The 15,635-nt window shown below is 37.3% G+C and overlaps 1 protein-coding gene across 1 annotated transcript; it reads right to left on the bottom strand.

Moving 5' to 3' along the window:
* Positions 1 to 828: 828 nt before the first annotated feature.
* Positions 829 to 14,786, bottom strand: LOC137071067 (myosin heavy chain, fast skeletal muscle-like). Its single transcript, XM_067438726.1, has 41 exons — positions 14,768 to 14,786; positions 14,609 to 14,651; positions 13,373 to 13,591; positions 12,870 to 13,013; positions 12,632 to 12,788; positions 12,488 to 12,515; positions 12,271 to 12,379; positions 12,025 to 12,117; positions 11,835 to 11,898; positions 11,643 to 11,741; positions 11,449 to 11,552; positions 11,228 to 11,366; positions 10,846 to 10,964; positions 10,605 to 10,754; positions 10,353 to 10,523; positions 9,961 to 10,261; positions 9,781 to 9,845; positions 9,597 to 9,684; positions 9,388 to 9,505; positions 9,182 to 9,305; positions 8,941 to 9,077; positions 8,592 to 8,847; positions 8,257 to 8,499; positions 7,981 to 8,157; positions 7,759 to 7,904; positions 7,573 to 7,663; positions 7,102 to 7,491; positions 6,161 to 6,287; positions 5,786 to 5,904; positions 5,503 to 5,699; positions 5,236 to 5,419; positions 4,966 to 5,131; positions 4,471 to 4,595; positions 3,486 to 3,794; positions 3,158 to 3,361; positions 2,959 to 3,084; positions 2,700 to 2,870; positions 2,503 to 2,607; positions 2,276 to 2,371; positions 1,114 to 1,245; positions 829 to 947 (listed from the first exon to the last, which is right to left on the bottom strand). The coding sequence occupies exons 3-41, from the start codon at positions 13,577 to 13,579 to the stop codon at positions 933 to 935; spliced, it is 5,796 nt and encodes a 1,931-aa protein (XP_067294827.1). The 5' UTR covers positions 13,580 to 13,591; positions 14,609 to 14,651; positions 14,768 to 14,786; the 3' UTR covers positions 829 to 932.
* Between the last annotated feature and the right edge of the window lie 849 nt (positions 14,787 to 15,635).

A 15,635-nucleotide genomic window follows, 5' to 3' on the forward strand; every position in this document is an offset into this window, starting at 1 on the left:
TCCGGTTACCTACAATTTGTCATTTTGTCATCATTTATTTGATTATTTGTGCCATACTGCTGCATAGGAATGGTAATTTGTCCTTTTTGAAACTGAGCCAGACCAGGTTTACTACTTTTTTGATGGAATAAAACACTAATTTCAACATTTTAACCCAGTCATTAAACTAATTACTGGATGTTTGTCCTTTTTGTAGATTGTCTACAAACCGAAAAGTTGGTGGTTTAATCCCCGGTTCCATCTGACCATGTGTCGAGTTGTCCATGAGCAAGACACCTAACCCCAACTGCTCCAGACGAGCTGGATGGCGCCTCACATGGCTAACATCGCCGTCGGTGTATGAATGGGTGGATGCGAGGCAAAATGTAAAGCGCTTTGGATGGCCATAGGGTCTGTTAAAAGCGCTATATAAATGCAGTCCATTTACCATTTAAAGTATTATGTTCATTCTTTTTTATAGGCAATGTGATTTATTCTGCATTTGATTTTCTTTATTTTTTCCACACATACATATGCAAGCTTTCTTTTTGTTGTGTAGGATGGATATAGTCTTTCATACAAATTGATGTTTATCTCTGTATCGCTTTATCTCTTTCTTCAGTTTCATGCAGTTATTTCTAATTTCTTATGTTTGTGTTGTCTGTTCTGTAAAATATCTGTTCCTCGTTTCAGGGAGACTTCAAATTTATGTGGACAGGTGTGAACAGAACAGTTTTAACAAATCAGATAGCTATCCGATCAGAGAAAATGCATGAAGTGACCAGAAATGTAATCATGCATCATATATTTGTATAGTAATAGTGTATATTGCTGAAAATCACTCAAAGGTTATTTATTTGCTGAAATATACAGGTTTATTAAGAAAGGCACTTTTACAATGAACATTCATATTATATGACTTCAGTAAATGGTGCTTTTAAGTTTTAAAAGATTCATTCTTCTTTTACCTGTGAAAGAAGGAAGAAGCAAACATTAGCCTTAATAACAAAAATGTACTCCACTTTACATAATGAAGAGAATACAGATGTGCAAATGTCATACAGGATATACAAGATGTGATAAACAAGAGAAATAAATATTGGAATTAAAAAAAATAACAATAATCAGTCTTACCTTTCCAGCATCACGGCTCTTAACTTTGAGCTTGTTGACCTGAGACTCAGAAATATCAGCACGCTCCTCAGCCTCCTCAAGCTCATTCTGCACCTTCCTCAACTTGGACAGATGAGTGTTTGCTTGTTCCTCCTAAAGGTTTATGTAATGGACAGATTATCATGAGTTAATGTATGACTCATGAAGAACTAAATCATTTATTAATGACTACTGCATCAGCAACTAATTAACATTCTATATGATTAATAGATTAAGTAATATATTAATTGCTATTAATAAAATATGACCATCTATTAATTCCCTAATAACATTATATTAACTAATAATGTAAATTGTGTTAATTACCACAATGGGTCAAAGCCATGCATTTCAACTTCCAATTGTCTGCTTTAATTAATCATTAGCTAACTGTTTGCAAAGGTATTGGTAGGAGTTTGGTTTGATTCCTCTTGTTTTCCTTCTCTCTGAACTGGTTTTACGCTTTTTCTCAGCTGTTCGCTATCTTAATCAGCGGCTGCGCTCTGTGCATCTCACTCCTGTTCTTCACTTGTCCTGATCATCTTGATATTTAATTCTAATGCTCTTCCTTCCTCTTTGTCAGATTATTGTTTGTTCTTTCATATCTGCAACTAACGCCTGTTTCGCCGTGTGTGAGTGGCTGACGAGGATTTTCCCGTTATCTGCTGCCTACAAGTCCGCTCTTCAGCACCGCCGTGTCTGCTGAGTGAGGTGTGCGTTTCGGCATTTTGAGTGTGCTCTCCCTGGGAGCAGTTGCCTGTGCCAGGCTACCCGCCAGTTTCATGTCTGGACTCTTTTGTTTCCTTCTCCTGATCTGTGTCCGCCTCTACGGCTAGTAACTGGCAGACAGATTTACTTCTGTTAAAAAAATTACTGTAACCAGCTTTCGCTTTTGGGTCCTTTCTGCAATGTGAAATGTATCATTATGCTATAATTTCAAACAAGTAAAGTCATCAAGATTACCTAATCTATTAATCATAATATTATAGAATCTTCATAATCTGCAATCATTATTAAATGTGTTAGTTCTTCATGAGTCATGCATTAACTCATGATTATCTGTGCATTAGTAAAGCATGAATAAATGCACATTAGTGCAACTTTATTGTAAAGTTTTAGTGATGTTATGTTAGATTTTACATACCGCCTCTTCAGACTGCCTCTTGTAGGTTTTGACCTTCAGCTGCAGTTTGTCCACCAGATCCTGGAGTCTGCTGATGTTCTTCTTGTCCTCATCAGTCTTCAATACACATAAAATATGCATTTATTAGATTAAGTCTTAATCATTTACTAAATATAGGCATTATCAGTACATAAACTATTATACAAACTCTTTTGTCTGGAAAAAACTTATGAGGAATATAGTCATACCTGGTAGGTGAGCTCCTTAACTCTCCTTTCATATTTGCGGACACCCTTAACAGCATCAACTCCACGTCTCTGCTCTGCTTCAACTTCAGCCTCAAGTTCATGGACCTAAAGAAGATTATTTTTAGCCAAACAAATCATAGTATATTAGAATATAACAAATTTATCTTTGCCCACATCATAACTATAAAAAGGCTTACTCTGGACTCCAACTTCTGGAGTTGTTTCTTTCCTCCCTTCATGGCCAGATTCTCAGCCTCATCCAGACGGTGCTGAAGGTCCTTCACTGTGACCTCCAGATTCTTCTTCATCCTCTCAAGGTGAGAACTTGTGTCCTGCTCCTTCTTCAGCTCTTCTGCCATCAATGCGGCCTTTTGCATAAATGCAGAAAATCATTATATCCACTTTTTTTAAGTACACAAGTGTCTTGTGAAACATTTGGCAGCTAATGTTGCTCACATCAGTGATGGCCTTCTTGGCCTTCTCCTCTGCATTTCTGGCTTCCTGTACAGTGTCATCAACTTCACCCTGGACCTGAACAAGGTCGGCCTCAAGCTTCTTCTTGGTGTTTAAGAGACTTGTGTTCTACAAAATGGAAAGCAACAGTTTGAACATTTTTAATGGTGATCTCAGTTTCAGGCAAACAATATGCACTTACCTGAGAGTGCAGCAGTCCAACACGCTCACTGATATCCACCAGCTCTTGTTCAGCCACTTTGCGGCCTCTCTCTGTCTGCTCCAGACCAGCTCTCAGCTCCTCAATCTCAGACTGCATCAGAGTGTTTCTGCGCTCCACCATGGCCACCTGCTCCTTCATGTCTTCCTGTCCTCTCTGAGCATCATCAAGGTGCAGTTGGGCATCCTGAAAATAACAAAAGCTTTACAGTGAGCATTTGACATGATTTCGGTAGGACTTTACTTAAAATAATGTTAGATTATTAAAACAAAATATGAATACATCCCAAAGTCAAACAGAAGTCATATACCTTGAGTTGTCCCTGAACATTCCTGAGCTGTTTCTGGGCCTCAGCAGCCTGGCGATTGGCATGGCTCAGCTGAATCTCCATCTCATTAAGGTCTCCCTCCATCTTCTTCTTGATTCTCAGGGCATCATTCCTGCTCCTAACTTCAGAGTCCAGAGTGCCCTGCATGGATTCAATGACTCTCTGGCTGTTCCTCTTGATCTGCTCCATCTCCTCATCCTTCTCTGCAAGCTTCCTGTCAATCTCTCCTTTGATCTGGTTTAGCTCAAGCTGGACACGAAGAATCTTGGACTCCTCATGCTCCAGGGTGCCCTATGAAATATAAAACAGCATGTAAATATCAAAATGAAACAGTGCATTAAGACCACAGTATTCTTGCAAGTTCTAGCAATAATTACATATTTATATTAAACTGTATTTTATAACAAAGGCTTGTTCAAGTGCTCATCACGGTTTGCTATACAACTATGTAGGTTGGTCCTCTTTATATCAAAGAAGGAAATCACATATGTTAGTATATTATATTACATAGTATATGTCTTCCAAATTACATTACAAGCATTTTATACTTGTCGAAATAACTATAGCACTAGATCATCAATTGGGGATAAATTCTTAGTACCTATCATACATACAGAGCATGAAAAATCATCTTTCCCTTATGCTCCACGGCTGTGGAAAGAATGTCAAGCTACTACTCCACTAGAAACAATTACTCTTTTAAATATGTTCAATGTATTGCATTGTAAAATGAATGAATCCTGTAACTGTTTTAATTAACTTGTTGAGATATGATGATTTCTTTTTTTAGCTTTGACTGTTTAGAATTTATCATGAGTGTTATATGTTTATGTGAAAATGTATTGCGGCCATCTTGGGCAGGACTCCCTGGAAAATGAGATTAATTTTAATCTCAGTGGGACCTTCCAGGAAAAGTAAAGTATAAATAAATAAATAAAATAAAAAATATTGATCTCCAGATACTGACTTCAGCCTCCTCCAGGGCGGTCTGAATCTCTGACTTCTCAGTCTCCACTGTCTTCTTGGCCTTTTCCAGCTCATGAATGCTCTTTCCAGTCTCACCTAACTGTTCTGTCAGATCTGAAATCTCCTCTATAGAAAAAAAAAGATATAATATTTATCATAATGAACAATATGTGCTTATTTTTTAATGCTCACTGAAAATTGGAACATTTAAATGGATAGTTAACCCAAAAATAAAAATTACATAATTAATTGTTCACTATCATGTTACGTTACTCTTTGGAACACAAATGAAAAGTTCATAGAGTGACCATTAAAATAATCCATATGATTTGAGCAGGACAGAAAGCTCTCATCAAAAGATCTTAATTTGTGTTCCAAAGATGAATGAAAGTCTCATGAGTTTGGAACGTCATGAACAAATTGGGTCAGTAAACACATTTTCTTTATGGTTAACTACCCCTTTAAGTTTTTTCTAATTTAACAGTTTTATTCTTACGCTGCAGATTCTTGTTCTCTCTCTTGAGGGTCTCCAGCTGATCCATACTCTCCTCATAGGAGTTCTTCATCTTGAACAGTTCAGTGCTGAGTGAACGAGCCTCTTTCTGGGCACCTTCCAGCTCTGCCTGACCTTCCTCATATTTCTGCTTCCATTCTGCCAAGACCTTTGATGGAGATATTTCAGGATTGTGTTTGCTTAAAAAAATTGAACAAAGCCCATTCCAGCAATACTTTACAAAGGGAATATCATACAACTAAAATAGTTTACCTTGTCAAAGTTCCTCTGCTTTTTGTCAAGGTTAGCAGCCAAACCATTGGCTCTCTCCACATCAACCATGAGGTCCTCCACCTCACCCTGGAGTCTCTGTTTGGTCTTCTCCAGAGATGCACATTTGGAGTTCACTGCCTCAACTTGTTCCTCTGCCTCTTGCAGACGCTGAGCCAGCTTTTTCCTATTAATTATTACACATTATTTTGAATTCTAATCTATAAAATAGCTGTGAGAATTGGGAAAATTATAAAATAATATACGTACTTCGACTCTTCAAGCTCCTCAGTGCGCTGGATGGCATCCGTTTCATATTTGGTTCTCCACTGAGCAACCTCACTGTTGGCCTTTGACATTCCCCGCTGCAGCTCAGCCTTTGCCTCCTGCTCTTCCTCAAACTGCTCACGGAGCAGGTCACAGTCATGACGGGCTGATTGTACAGCATGAGCCAGTGCGTTCTTAGCCTAGGAGACAAAGTCACATAATATTAGCTTGTCTCTACAGTAAAGTAATTGACAAGTTTGTGCATGTATTTATTATGCTGTATTACCTTAACCTCCTCTTCAATATGCCTCTTCAGCTCCTCAATTTGCTGAGTAGAAGCTTGTTTGCCTCTGGTGAGCTGAGAAACCAGAGCCTCCTTCTCCTCCAGCTGACGGCCAAACTCACCTATATAGTTTTACATTCATTGTGTCAGATTGTGATCAGTTAATTTCAAAACACATGGATGAAAGATTTTATTAGTCAACATAAAAAAAAGTAATCTAACAAGACTTTTTTAGTGTTATTTGTTATTTGTTATTTTTTATATATTAATGTTGATAATTAATACAGGTTATTGTTGATGATTATTGTTAATTTTGACATGAATTACTTTTGACATAATATTAATTTGTTCATGGCAGGTCATAATTTGTTTAATTACCATTTTCAGTCTGAAATCTTGCTCTTTGAGTACTGAGATCATTTATCTGGCGAATGTTCTCGTCATTCTTGGACTTAATTTCACTAAGTTGGTCCTCAAGTGTGCGGCACATCTTCTCAAGATTGCCCTGCAGATACAAAAGTCATTAGATATTAAGTCATTAGTCAAACTTCAAGACATGAAAAATGAGTTGCAATCAGCACATTTACAAAAATATAAATTATTTTTTACAATAGTTCTCTATTAAAATCCCTTCCATCATCCAAAATGATGTAGGATTTGTTGGAACCAGACACAAAAAAAAAAGGACATTTAATATTAGACAATTTTGAGAAAAATCAAGTTAAAGTTTTCTGAAGGTTCCAAAACAAAATAACATAGCAACCATACCTTAAAATCCCTGGTAATACATAATCCCATGGTAAAGTAACATGCCAATTCAAAACTCAATATATTATTTTACATGATACCACAAATGGTTTGATTAATATTAATGAGACAAACCAACAATATTTTAAGACCTACTGTAATGCATGGGTCTAATATAATGTTACATATTAGATGTTTTTCCCCAAAAGTTAACCCAACATTAATTTAAGACATAAAAGATAATGTTTACGTGAATACTTGCCAGATATTTAGAAATACTGTAAATCTGTGTATATTGCGATCATCCGATCATCTGAGAGGCGTATTTGTGTGCTTTTGTTGCGCTTTTGTTTAGTTTAAATTTGTTGGAATGCTGTGAAAATGTACAACTAAAAAATTTGTTTCGTTTTTTTTTTAAATTTGTTTTATGTATAATTACTCTTTGGAGAATTGGGATCGCTAGAACAGGGCTTAATGAACACTTGTTTGTGAATTTAAAAAAAAAAAAAAAAGAAATTGACATTTTTAATTGCCAGCACGGGTCAAATATATTATTTCGAATATTTTCCAACCTTTGCTTTGGCAACAGCTTCCATGTTGCTGGAAAGATCGTCAATCTCCATTTTGTATTCACTCTTCTCTTTCTCAAGCTTCTGCTTGACACGCTGCAGGTTGTCGATTTGCTCTCCAAGCTCAGCCACACTGTCTGCCTGCTTCTTGCGGAGGGCAGCAGCAGTAGCTTCATGCTGGAGCGTGGACTCTTCAAGATCACGACGCAGCTTCTGGAATTCGGCTTCCCGCTTCTTATTCATCTCAATCTGAGCAGAAGTGGCTCCTCCAGCCTCCTCAAGCCTCTCACTGATCTCCTCAAGTTCCCTGGAGAGATCAGCTCTTTGCTTCTCAACCTTGGCCCGAGCAGCACGCTCAGCCTCAATCTCTTCCTCCAGTTCCTCAATGCGAGCCTATTGTGGAAATCATAATACTTTTTAAGATATATTCAGTAAAAAAAAATTAAAAATTTTAAAAAATATTTAAAAAAAAACCTGAAGCTCCTTGATCTTCTTTTGTAGTTGAGCACCCAGGGATTGTTCATCTTCTATCTTGCTGAGCAGCTGGCTTGTTTCAAATTCTTTCCTGTGGGTGTTCAATAATAAGTAGTTGCAAAATAAAAAATTATAACACAACCATAAACGTTTTCTATGTTTTCATAACTTCCCTGTGTTAATTACTTTTTAATTTTCTCATCAGATTGCTGCTTGTCATTCTCCAGGTCCATGACAGACTCTTGGGATAATTTCAGATCTCCTTCAAGCTTTCTCTTGGCTCTCTCAAGATCCATGCGGAGCTTCTTCTCTTGTTCAAGGGAACCCTCAAGCTACAGGACAATGATATATAAAATATGTTAACAGCAGAAAACAGTTAATTGCAATTCATTTAGATAATCAACCCACATCATCAACTTGCTGCTCAAGCTTTGTCTTGGATTTGGTCAGGGTGTTGACTTTGTCCTCCTCGGCCTGAAGATCATCCAGTGTCTGCTGATGTGCCTCTTGGAGGGCTTTCTTCTCCTTCGTAAGCTTGGCAATGCTCTCATCCTGACCTGCCATTTCCTCAGTCAAATTCTTGACCTGTGGGATTTTTTCCAAATAATCTTAAATTAATTCATATTCTATATCAATATATAAAACAAAAATAAAATCTAATCTTAAACTAACTCAATCTCCAACCTTATTCTCAGTGGCATGTTTCTCCTTCTCCACTTTAGCCAAGGTGAGCTCGAGGTCATCAATGTCTTTCTTCAGCTCAGAGCACTCATCCTCCAGTTTCCTCTTTTTGGCTGTCAGCTCAGCATTGATTTCTTCCTCATCCTCCAGTCTCTCAGTTGTCTCTTTGAGTTTAGCTTCAAGCTGGATTTTGCTCTTGATCAGACCCTCGCACCTCTCCTCGGCATCTGAGAGACCCTCAGCTTCCTGTCAGTAAAATAGATTGCTATTTCATTGGAAACCACATTGCTCATTTTTCTTGGAGCCAAAATCCAGTTAATTCAAATAAATATACTCACAGATGCTACTTGCAGCTGCAGATCATTTTTCTCTTGCAGCAGTGATACCATCTTCTCTTCAAGCTCCTTCTTTTTGGCTTCAGACTTAGCTAAAGCCTCTTTGCATTTAGTAAATTCCTCTTTCATGCCTGACAGCTCCTTTTCAGTCTCAGCAGTCTTCAGCAGAGGCTTAATCTTGTAGTAAACCTTCATCCATGGCCAGTGTTTGACATTCATGAATGAGCGGATGTTGTATTGGATGGTGTAAATGGACTCCCTGTGATTAATTCATCATTAAATGGCATAATCATCAATATGTACTGTTTGCACTGTAATTATTGATGCCATCTTTACTCAAGACAATACTCACCTCCTTTCCGTCATTTTCACATACTCCTTCCTCATCACGTATCCACGACCGAGAGCCTGAGTCATTGTGACCAGAGCTGCCAGTTTCTCATCACGCATCTCCTCAAGAGTACCCAGAAGACCAGCTTTGAAGAACACCTGAATTTTTGTAAAACAATAAATCAAAAGATATTGATTTAACCTATATAGGCTATATGATCATGATCAGTGAATCTTTAAAAGTTGTAAAGCTGAATATGAACCTTTGTGTGTCCAAATTTGTACTCATCGTGATTAACATCGATGGATCCCAGGAGTTTCTCACTGGCCTTCTTGTTATCCATAAACTGTCCATCTGGGATAACACCGGCATTCAGCACCTTGTATCTGTGTAAAATTAATCAAAATACTTTCTCTTGTAATTAGCAGCCTCCTAGAGGAAATAGTGTTTTCATGTGATCCCATTTACCTCTGCTTAAAGTCACCATATTGGATTCTGCTGGGGAAACCCTTTCTGCAGATTCTGATACCCTCTAGTACACCGTTACACCTCAGCTGGTGGATAACCAGGAAGTTCTCCATGAGACCTATAACAAACAGTTCACACCATAAACCTGGCAAAAGACCTTTATCATGTATTTTGAGTCCCAGCATATCTATACGTTTTTAATACTTTACCTGGAGTCTTGGACTCATTAGGAATCAGGCAGCGCACAAAGTGAGGGTGAGTGCTCCTCAAGTTGGTCATGAGTTTGCCCAAGTTCTCCTGTGGAGAATAGAAAAGCGTTTGCATGCTTCACGTTTCTTTTATCTTTTTAACGCAAATAAAGCAATATTGATGTGATGTCATCTCTATACATACCCTGAACTGGGAGGACACAGTCTGCATGGAACCACCCTTCTTCTTGCCTCCCTTTTTAGTAGTATCTATTGAGATAAAAGTAGAAAGGAATGTGTATAAATGCAACAAAAAAAAACGAAGAAAAAAAGAAATCAAGTTCAAAACTGAATTAAAGTTTGGTTAAATTATTTTTTTCTTTACCCTCAACAACAGGTGGGTAGAGAGTAGCCAGCAGCTTGTTAGAAGACTTCTGGTACAGCAGCAAAACAGAATCATTCAATGGATCCTTGTTCTTGTCCAACCAGCCAGTGACGTTGTAGTCCACAGTTCCAGCGTAGTGAACCAGAGAGAAGTGAGCTTCAGCCTTGCCTTTGGCAGGCTTTGGTTTCTCAAAAGCTTTGTTCTTGCCAAGATGCTGATCATACAGCTTGTTCTTGAAGGAAGTGTCTGAAGCCTTAGGGAACATGCACTCCTCTTCAAGGATGGAGAAGATACCCATGGGCTGTTAATAAAATAATGTTGTTTATTATCACAAATACAAGATTATCAAGTATAGACACTGGAAATTAATGCATTATTAAATTATTAGAAACCTTCTCAATGAGCTCTATGCAAGAGGCCAAGTCCATGCCAAAATCAATGAACTCCCAAACAATGCCCTCCTTCTTGTACTCCTCTTGTTCCAGCACAAACATGGTGTGGTTGAAAAACTGTTGCAGTTTCTCATTGGTGAAGTTGATGCACAGCTGCTCCATGCTGTTGTACTGATGGAAAAAAAAAACAGAAACATTTAGTGACTAAATATTGAATATGATTCAATTTGACATAAAAATAATCCTTCTTACATCAAAGATCTCAAAGCCAGCAATATCCAGCACACCAATGTAGAAATTTCTTTGCTGTTTTGTGTCCAACATCTGGTTGATACGAACGACCATCCACAAGAACATCCTCTCATAGATAGATTTGGCCAAGGCACTAACAGAGTTGTACACCTGTAAGTAGAATAGAGTGGATATTTTATCGTGCTCCTGCAATAATTAGCCAGAATTGTAGGTAAAACACATGCAGGAAATGTTACTATACCTGTGGCACAGTCTGACCTTTGGTCACATACTCATTTCCGACCTTGACTCTGGGGTAGCACAAAGCCTTCAGCATATCAGCAGAGTTCAAACCCAGAAGGTAGGCGATTTTATCAGCCTCTGTTAAATACATTTTAAATAAATTGTCTTTGCTCTACAGAGTGTTTTGTACATGTGTAAACAATTATAATAAATTGTGCACAAGGTATTTAACTTTAATTTTTAAATGTATTGTTATGCACAGCACTGCACACTACTAATTTACACTAAACATTTTACACACAATTTCTGTGATTTATCAGCTAAGTCGATGTAACTGTTACTACCGTAAAAGCCAGAATAACACAGAAGCAATTAGACTGACTGAAAATAACACGTCTCACCCTCATTGCCATCAGGCTCGGCCTGCTCCTCACGCTGCTTCTGCTTGAACTTCATGTTACCATGATGAAGCACAGCTCCAGTGAACTTGTAGATAGCCATTTTCTCCTCATTATTGAAACCCAGAATGTCAATAGCATCCTGTAAATTACAGAAAAGAATGAGATCTATGATTTACCATATTAATATAGAAAATGTCAATATTTAAACAGCAATGACTCACATCAGTAGCATCCAGCTCCACTTTATCATCAATGCTGGCCACTGTGATCTGACCCTGACTGCACATGGGGAAGTCATAGGGGTTGGTGGTGATGAGCGTCATTTCTGTAAAAATACACCGATTTTTTTAAAGCGTATCTTACAATCATATCTGCCATTTAAATACTGAATGAAATATGTGCAGTGTGCACCTACCAATCAGCTCAGGCTTATGGTTGGTCATCATCTGGTAGAAGATGTGGTAGCCTCTCTCATCTGGAAGCTGGAATGACACTCTAGACTTCTCCAGCAGATCTGTTGAGAGAATGTTCTTGAGTCACAATCATCTGAAGATTGACAGACAAAGACAAATGTGCAGGATGGATCAATACAATCATGTCCACCTACATGTCTCAATGTCAGCGCTAGCCAGTTTTCCAGAAGGACCAAAGTGAATTCTGATGAATTTACCCTGTTTAAAACAAAATAGCATAATACATAAATAATAATAATAATAAACACCAAATAAAAATAACTCTGTATAGAAAAATCAAACACAACTGACCAACTTTACTGTAAATAAAAGTGGTCAACTTACAAAACGAGAGGAGTTGTCATTTCTCACAGTCTTTGCATTACCATAAGACTCAAGCAGAGGGTTGGCAGCAATGATCTGGTCCTCAAGAGAGCCCTGTGTTGTTTGAAGGGTTTTTATTTTTTAACAGTCTGAAGACTGTTTGCAGGCATTTCACAAATTCACACATCATATTGTTTATAAGACGAGTGTCTTACAATCTTTCAACATCTTTCAAAATAATATATATTATAGTTTTATATCTCATACCTTTATTTTGCTGTCCTCTTTCTTCTTCTCACCACCTGACACTGCAACTGTGGCAAAGTACTGGATGACACGTTTGGTGTTCACAGTCTTTCCAGCACCGGATTCTCCACTGGTTTATGAGATATTAGAAAACAGAAGGCATGTACACTTTTCAAAGATTAGCCATCTACATTTTTCTTTTTTTTTTCAAGGTCTAATATTAAAAGAAATTGCTTACGTAATCAGGACAGACTGGTTTTCTCTATCTGTTGATTGTAATTTGTAAAATATCAGGTAAATATTTTTTATATTAAACAGCAACATGTAATTCTCTTTAATAAATTATGTAGTGTCACTTTAATGCAATTCCATAATGTCTTACCACACTGCATAAACTGATAGGCGTTGTCAGAGACAGAGAAGATGTGGGGTGGGGCCTCCATACGCTTTTTGCCTCTGTAGGCAGACACAACTTCAGCATCATACACTGGGAGCCACTTGTAGGGGTTCACAGTTGCACAGAAGAGTCCAGAGTAGGTCTGAAATGAACAGAGAATTGGTCAGATTGCAACAGCACAAAATGAATTTAGATTACTTTTTTATGTTGTTTGAGAACTTACGTAGATCATCCATGCAGCATAACGCTCTTTGAGGTTATACAGCACAGAGGCTTCATTGAGATGGGTCATCATGGCCATGTCCTCAATCTTGTCATACTTTGGAGGATTCATTGGGTGGACATCTTCTTCCTTAGCAACTCTTTCCTATTAATGTGATAAATTAGATATGCAATAAAACAATGTAATATGCCATTTAAAGGAACTGTATGTAAGAAATATATTTCAATTAATCTTAAAATGGCTCTGATATGTCACTAGACATTAAGAAGTCATGTTAATTTTAAATACTTATATCACTGACAACAGTAGTCTGGCCAGTATATTGTCATATCTCCACCCTCACCCTATCTACCAATCACAAGTCATTAGAGATTCAGCATCCAGGGGGGAGGGGATACACCACTCTGCAGTCATTTGAAAGTGATTGCAGTACCAATTTTGGCCACAATCTTACATACACTTCCTTTAATGAGCATCTACATGAAATGGAGATTAAAACTCACCTCCTTAGTGTCAAGCAAAACAACTGTGACTTTGCCACCATCTTTGCTCTTGATTGTTGCCTTGAGGTACAACTCTTTGACATCAGCCACATAGCAGGCAGACTTGGCATCAAATGGTTTGGTTTGAGCCTCAATTCTCTCCTTCTCAGGCTTACGAAGGTAAATGGCAGCCTTGCCATAAGCGGCCATCTCCGCGTCCGTACTCATGATGGCACCTTACTAAAATGAAAAAAATATGAACTCATGCAACTATAAATTTTCCATGTAACAATAAAGGCAAGACTCATTAAATAAGACACAGGAATTGTTTTATAGGAAAGAGGCATATTCCTAAGTTTAGGTTTACACATGAATACAGACACATAAAACAATACTATATAAACATTTAGATAGCAAGCAAGATGCAGGTAATGGGCAAAAACTTAGACTGAATATGTCTTTCTGGTGATAAAACTAAAAATGCTATTGTCAGGACACAGCACGTACAGTACAGTATGAATTGTGGCATATATGAAGTTTCAGGCCAATACAGAGATTCTCACTCTCGATAATAAGTCTCACTTGTGGACTTTCTGATCGAGGGCATCGTCTGGCTACGACCATGCATTGAATTACAACTGTGTGCTTACTAATGCTCACAACACCATATACTGTGTAAAAATAGAAAAATAAGAATTTTGTGAATTTGTTTTTGTTTTGTTTTTCTTGGTGGATGCATACGATTTCCTGACAAACATAAGAAATACTGTTACAGATTATTTTATAATAATTTAATAATATAAATCTTTAAATCTTTCTAATGATTTATATTTATGCAAATGTCATTAAGATTATGATAGCAACATTGCATGCCAACAGTTCTGTAGTTAGAGCCAATTTAATGGTTTGCTCTATTACAGCATCATAAGTTTTCCCTTTTCCACTTATTTTTCCTGTTTCTTTACAGTCTACACAGAAAAGTGTAACATGTTTTGAAAACATTTAATTCAATTTAAGAGATAAAGCTACTGAAAAAAAAACTAAATACAATACAACACACAATAAAAACCAAATATACTTAGCCCTTAAATAAAGAGTCAGTGGGACCCCTTCCTTAAATTCATCTTATATTTTAACACATTTATTTGTGAATAAATTAACCAAGTTTTTGAAAGCAACATGCTTCCCCAGTTATACAGACTCTAACAACTGATTTCCTCTACCCTAATCCCCACATTGAATCAAAAACTCGCTTGCCTTTTGTCCTGTGAGACCAGATGAAATTTTCACTACCCTTGAACTAAAAGAAAATGTAATTAATTTAAAATGTTAACATGAATAAAAACACAGTTACTTTAAGTACAAATGCATATGATGATAAAATGCCCTTCAGTCACAGTCAGCACAGGCTCTTACCACTGGATGGAACTTCTGAGGTCTTATCTGCATCCCTTCTGGTCTACTTTTATAGAGGTTGATCATGCACACTAAGCAGAATCTATACATGGGTAATCTCATATATTCTGATATATGATAAGCTTTCTTGACCCATTTTATAAGAAATTTATAGACAGATATATACCTGATGGAATCAGTCAAAAGTCAAACCTTTATTGCTTAAAAATATATAGGTCACAGCTTCAATCTCAAAGTTCATGTGTATTATAATTATTTATTTTTAGTCTATTAATATCTTACTTTGACATATGACACACACTCAAGTAAATAAATCCTTTTTGGGAAGAGGGTGCATTCAGCCACCCCTCCCAATATTTTTATTTTTTTAAATCAGAAAACATTTCACCTTTTCACCCATGGATGTTCTTGTAGCAGGCTGGTGTGGCAGCAATAGGGCTACACATTTAAATATGTTACAATTCTAACAAGATATATAGTTAAAAATATATAAGAATATGGAAAATTACTAGACAATATTATGTCTAATACAGTTAAAACACACAAAAAATTGTAGTTCCCTTTCGGGGAACTCGAGCTGCGTCGAAACGCTGTGAGAACGCCTCTGCGTTAATGCGTCGTGAAGCGCCTGTAGAACCATTCCATCGGGAGATCGATCGTCGCCGACGTGATGACGTCGCCGACGTGATGACGTCATCAACCGGAGACTATAAAAGGTCCGCGAACACAAACAGGAACTAGCTTCTGAGCCTTCAGCAAGCGATCTGTGTGAACCTGTCTGTCTATTTGGTGTTTTTGTCTGTCTATATCCAGAGATTTTCCACCTTTTTGTTAAATATTGCAGTATATATTAACAAACAAAGAGAAA

The sequence above is a fragment of the Pseudorasbora parva genome, chromosome 3 (genome assembly GCF_024679245.1).
Source record: "Pseudorasbora parva isolate DD20220531a chromosome 3, ASM2467924v1, whole genome shotgun sequence".
Lineage (NCBI taxonomy): Eukaryota > Metazoa > Chordata > Actinopteri > Cypriniformes > Gobionidae > Pseudorasbora > Pseudorasbora parva.

Bases quoted from the DNA above. Each gene is read 5' to 3' on its own strand.
- LOC137071067 (XM_067438726.1), bottom strand. From the start codon at position 13,579: ATGAGTACGGACGCGGAGATGGCCGCTTATGGCAAGGCTGCCATTTAC. The intron at 11,367-11,448 runs GTGAGTCATTGC...TGTAATTTACAG, and splicing joins TGGAGCTGGATGCTACTGAT to GATGCTATTGACATTCTGGG. The intron at 10,755-10,845 runs GTATAGTAACAT...TTCTACTTACAG, and splicing joins AAGGTCAGACTGTGCCACAG to GTGTACAACTCTGTTAGTGC.